The 4,822-nt window shown below is 47.4% G+C and overlaps 2 protein-coding genes across 2 annotated transcripts; one reads left to right on the forward strand and one right to left on the reverse strand.

The window, feature by feature from the left end:
• The first annotated feature begins 313 nt into the window (after window positions 1–313).
• On the forward strand, window positions 314–2,496 carry LOC135904955 (myb/SANT-like DNA-binding domain-containing protein 1). The gene is made up of 3 exons (XM_065435956.1): window positions 314–928; window positions 1,654–1,816; window positions 2,176–2,496. The coding sequence occupies exons 1-3, from the start codon at window positions 684–686 to the stop codon at window positions 2,479–2,481; spliced, it is 714 nt and encodes a 237-aa protein (XP_065292028.1). The 5' UTR covers window positions 314–683; the 3' UTR covers window positions 2,482–2,496.
• On the reverse strand, window positions 1,831–4,230 carry LOC139054789 (uncharacterized). The gene is made up of 2 exons (XM_070532405.1): window positions 3,523–4,230; window positions 1,831–3,104 (listed from the first exon to the last, which is right to left on the reverse strand). The coding sequence occupies exons 1-2, from the start codon at window positions 4,197–4,199 to the stop codon at window positions 2,525–2,527; spliced, it is 1,257 nt and encodes a 418-aa protein (XP_070388506.1). The 5' UTR covers window positions 4,200–4,230; the 3' UTR covers window positions 1,831–2,524.
• Between the last annotated feature and the right edge of the window lie 592 nt (window positions 4,231–4,822).

Genomic DNA, 4,822 nt, shown 5'->3' on the forward strand with positions numbered 1-4,822 from the left:
CTGCCACCTAGCCCATAATTACATGCAGTAGCCGGATAGATGACACAATATGCTGCGCAGTAAGGGTAGCACTTTATTGTCGAGCATCCATTGAACTAAACATTCTCGCATGGGTGCCATCAATCTCAATTCTAGAAAAAGAAAACTTTGGGTTGGATTGGAAGAACTTTAATAAAAGTCCTGCAGGACGCACGTCAGCGCGCAGTGGGCGTCTCCCACGCAGGGACCGACAGGGAATACCTGGCAGCCGCTGCGCGAGCCTGCTGGACGGCCCATTGCTGGTCTTGTAGGAGCGGGCTTCTTATACCCCTGTCACACGAGCACTTTAAAGGCATTTGAAGAAAAAGACATCTCACACAAAGGAGTTGCATCCGCAGACACACGCCAAAGTTTAATCTCTTTTTCAGAAGCGGTCTTTTCCGAAACCGGAGATCACCGATCTCTTTTACGGCTGGAAAGGCGTAGCCTCCAACGCAGTGGGCACCAGTAATTATCATGCAATAAAGAAACGAAGCAAAAGTGCATTTTTATTTCAAGTGTACACATCACAAAAAAGGGTTTTGTCTTTCGTTGAACCTTAAGTAGGCGCAGTTTTGCACTTTTTGCACGGCACTCTCGTAAGCAGTTCGAAAATATCACGTGACGCTAACAGACGATGCAAATTCGCGCCATTTTCTGCGACCATGGCTACGGCGAGCGGTACCGACGAACAGCCTCCGGCACGCCAAAGAAAACCGCGGGTACAGTGGTCGGAGAGAGACACCTGGGCGTTAATCAAGTTATGGGAAGACAACCTGCCCTCGCTGCGTGCGCAGAAGCACAACGGAGGCGTTTACGATGGCATTGCACAAGCATTGACGAGCATGGGTGTACCTCGCACAAAGGCGCAAGTGCACAGCAAGATAGAGAACCTGGGACAGACCTACAGGTAAGACAAAGCACAGCAGTAAGCTGTGAGCGCTAAATTTACCTTGAAGCGGCTTCAGGCTGTGGTCGCAAGCTGCAAGCTCTCGTTTGTGGTGTCGCGACCTCAGCATCGAACGTTGTTTCCGTAGTAGGCAGCGACGGAACCCTAATCTAGCGGACGGAGCCGTAGTAACGAAGGTTTTAAGGCAGAGACCCTTCATTTCAGCTAGCGTCGAATTTTGCAGGGCTGAACTGCGCCCTGCACACACGAAAGTCGACGACGCGCTAAAGGCTGTTTCTGCAATTCCTTTACAGTGCGAGTCGGTCTGAGTAAACGCAAATTCGCCTTCACATGCGGCGAAGAATGACAACCCGCGCAGGTCGTCAATAGCATGATTTCGTTCGTCACAAGATAACGGGAACCTTAACTTATGGACAGGCGCATTTCACATTATATTGTACGCCTTCTCACGGCAACATATAATACGAAGCAGGAAGTCGTCTGCATGTTTTCATTTCTGCAGATGTGACTACGGTTTGCATTTTTCTCGGACCATGCGCAAGCGTTGTTCTCAGACAAGAAAACATGAGAAACTTTAAATTTTTTCGAGTAAAAAGGGTTACCTTCGCTTCTCAGGCTTTCTGTACCATCAAGTCGCGTTTGTATCTATCGGCAAACGTTTTGCTCTGTGTATATCTTTACATTTTGAGTATATAAAATTTTAGTTCTTTCGTTTTCTTATCCAGGAGCTGCCTGAAACACATGACAACAGGGTCATCACCGCCGAGCTGGCCATTCTTCTCCGAAGTCCATAGGTTTCTAGGATCCCTGCCTGTTCACGATACATCTTTAATGGAAGAGGCTGGGTGCAGCGAGAGCACAACAAGCAGCACTGCCTCCGTCGAAGAAGTAAGAAATGCATAGTGGAGACTATATATGCTTTATTACAGTCAACTAAATTTCAAGACATAATGTAGCATCAGCTGTGCTGCCAAGCCCATAATCTGCACAACCCTGCAGTGTAGCGGACTGCTCTTGTTAATACTGTGGTTCATTTCTGCTTGTGCTCACGCGCTGTTCATTTTGCAAGCTTGGCAGTGCGCTGTTTGGAGAATAAAAAAAATGCAGACTCTAAAATAAAAAAACGTGAATACATACACGCAAGGAGAGGCAGCTCTCTTGCAAGTAAAAACCCTGAACTAATTGTTTACCGCTTCACACATCAACTAATGTGGTCAATGTATTTCGGATCCCTTCTTCAAACGCAGCTGATCTTCGACATGCTTGATTCCGGCTCTGCTTCTTGTGAAGACGTCGCCGAAGATTGTTCACCTTCCGAGTCGCCAGTACAACAGGTTGAATCCAGGAACCTCGCAAGTGGCAGTTCCGAATGTGCCCGCAGGAAGAGAAGGCAACCGGCTGGCGACTTTCAAGAAAGGATGCTTGAGGAGCAGCGACGGCAGAGAGAGCAGTTTGCTGATGCGCACAAAATGGAAATGGATCTCCGTAAAGAGGGGCTCAAGTTGCAAGAGAAACTTGTAGATGCAATGTTGAAGTTTTTTAGTAAAAACTGACATGGTGTTCCACAATTGTTGCTGATTCTTGGGACTCTTGCGTTCAGTTCCTTCGCTTGTAATATTCCACAAGTGCTGTCCTGATGGCGGATGCATTTCCAATTTCAGCTTCTGTTCTGCGTGATGGCTGTGGAAATGTAGCATTGGACTGCTGCACCTCACTTAACCACTGTGGGTGGACACTGTCGTTGAAGTGCTCGCAAATGTTATTGAGCACGCAGCATGCTCGTATAGCCAAACGGGCATTGCCAACAGAACACTCCATTCTTTTCGCAATGAAACGGAACCGGGCCTTTAGCCTTCCGAATGCGTTTTCAACTATCCTCCTTGCTCCAGATAAATGACAGTTGAAATTCCTTTCAGCTTCACTGATGACAGTTCGGTGTCCAAATGGCTTCATGAGGTTTGGGGTTAGTGGAAATGCTTGATCGCATAATATTATCGGTGGGACTGCTGTGGTACCCACTGCGGCAACAGGTGCTTTGAAAAGGGGACTGTTGACAATCTTCGACAGCCGTGAAACACCAAACACATGTGCGTCGTGGCAGCGTCCTGGGGCACCGACATTGCAGTATCTGAATCGATACTTGTGGTCGACCAATGCTAGTAGGATAATACTGTGCCTGCAAGAAAAAACAAAGTGCAAAGTGAATAAAGGTTAGTGCAGCATGGCACTGCTGAGTTCACTGCCTTTAGTTACTGTGATGCGATTTTACAGTTTGCTTTTATTAATAGCTGTGAGTGCAGCTCGGATTACATTATTTCACATAATGCCACAACCGGTCGCTGTTAGCGTACTCTACATCGTATAGGAGTTGCAGTCCTGCGGAGAACTCTTTTCGTCGTCGCATTAAAATTGTCGCTGCTAAACACTGCAAGACTGCGAACCAAATTACGCGTTTTCTTAAGAGCTGCTGGTAAAATTGAATAACATTTTACTTAGCAATAAAATATGGGTCAGTCAGTTACTTTTTTTTACTACTATAAAAATGGGCCCAAACAGAACACTTACATGAAATAAGTTAAATCGTGGCCACTTACCAACCCTTGTAGTTGTAGTAGTCGGTGGCGTACTTCTTTGGAGGCGAAATAGGGAAATGGCAGCCATCAAGGGCACCGACAGCTTGAGGGAAATCGCACACGGCTTCGAACTCTTGGATGTGCCTAGGCATTTCCTCTTCAGTAATCATTCTGATCCAGTCACTTTCGAGCACAGAGACAACAGCTGCGCAAAACTCTCTGTAAATGACGTTGACGGATGAGCGCCCAACGCCGAAGAGGTTTGCCACAGTTCTATCTTCGGCAGAAGAGCACAATTTGTAGAGGCCAATGGCGACACGCTTTTCCGCAGTGATCGGGTCACGCATGTTGGTAACTTGTTTTTCGAGCACATGGCGCAGACTTTCCACGAGAAACCGGAACGTTGAGGGGTTCACTCGAAACGACTGCTTGAAGTTGTGGCCACCGAGGTGAGGCACAGTCTCCTCGAACCACTTTTCGTGGCGGATGAAAGCCCACGTCGATCGGTTGCAGACTCTCGTGGGAAGCGCCAAGGCATAAAATGTACACCCGTTGAGTAGCAACTGCCGCTTAATACGGTCTTTGACTGCCTTTGCGGCGTCTGCTTCGCTCTCTGCAGCAAGAATCCTTGCCAAAATGCATGCTATTTCGACTTTTTCCTTCGTGTCCGTGCAGTCCCCCATATTCTCGACCTCCATGTTGACTCCGATGTAAACAGTGGCCCAAGGTTGCTAGACGAACATGTAAAATTTGCTACTTCTGCGAAGACTCTTGAAGCTACCTTATTAAATCTTCTTTAATTTAACCTTTTCGAATAAACTGTATCTAAATGCACTAAAACAAGCATATTATAGTACGTTTCTAATTTCTATATTGAAATACGTTGGTTTATTCTAACTGGTTTTGTTTCAGAATCTAGCGCCATGCTTTCCATAGCGTGTTCGGAAGGAAACGATAAAAGGAGATCGCCCGCGCCGTGTGTCTGCAGCGCAACTCCTTTTAATTAGAGGTCTTTCAACTCGGTAAAGGACCGCTTAGGTAAAAGAGTTTTTGCGTGCTTGTGTGACAGAGGTATTAGGGTCTTCTCCCACCTGTCGGAGGTAGAGTCGGGCGGAGCGTTTCTGCACTCCCAGAGCACGTGTGCGAGTGTCGCCATGACCCCGCACGAGGGCACGCATCGTCTGGGTAGACGTCCGGGTAGATTATGTGCAAGGTGGCCGGGTTTGGATAGGTATCCGTCTGTAATAAGCGTAGCGTTAGCGCCTGCGGCCTGTTTAGTTTGGGGTGCGGGGGCGGAAAGATACGTCGTCCCAAGTAAAAG

Source organism: Dermacentor albipictus, chromosome 1 (genome assembly GCF_038994185.2).
Source record: "Dermacentor albipictus isolate Rhodes 1998 colony chromosome 1, USDA_Dalb.pri_finalv2, whole genome shotgun sequence".
Taxonomy (NCBI): domain Eukaryota; kingdom Metazoa; phylum Arthropoda; class Arachnida; order Ixodida; family Ixodidae; genus Dermacentor; species Dermacentor albipictus.

Bases quoted from the DNA above. Each gene is read 5' to 3' on its own strand.
- LOC139054789 (XM_070532405.1), bottom strand. From the start codon at position 4,199: ATGGAGGTCGAGAATATGGGGGACTGCACGGACACGAAGGAAAAAGTC. The intron at 3,105-3,522 runs GTAAGTGGCCAC...TTTTTCTTGCAG, and splicing joins TACTACAACTACAAGGGTTG to GCACAGTATTATCCTACTAG.
- LOC135904955 (XM_065435956.1), top strand. From the start codon at position 684: ATGGCTACGGCGAGCGGTACCGACGAACAGCCTCCGGCACGCCAAAGA. The intron at 929-1,653 runs GTAAGACAAAGC...TTTCTTATCCAG, and splicing joins AACCTGGGACAGACCTACAG to GAGCTGCCTGAAACACATGA. The intron at 1,817-2,175 runs GTAAGAAATGCA...CTTCAAACGCAG, and splicing joins GCACTGCCTCCGTCGAAGAA to CTGATCTTCGACATGCTTGA.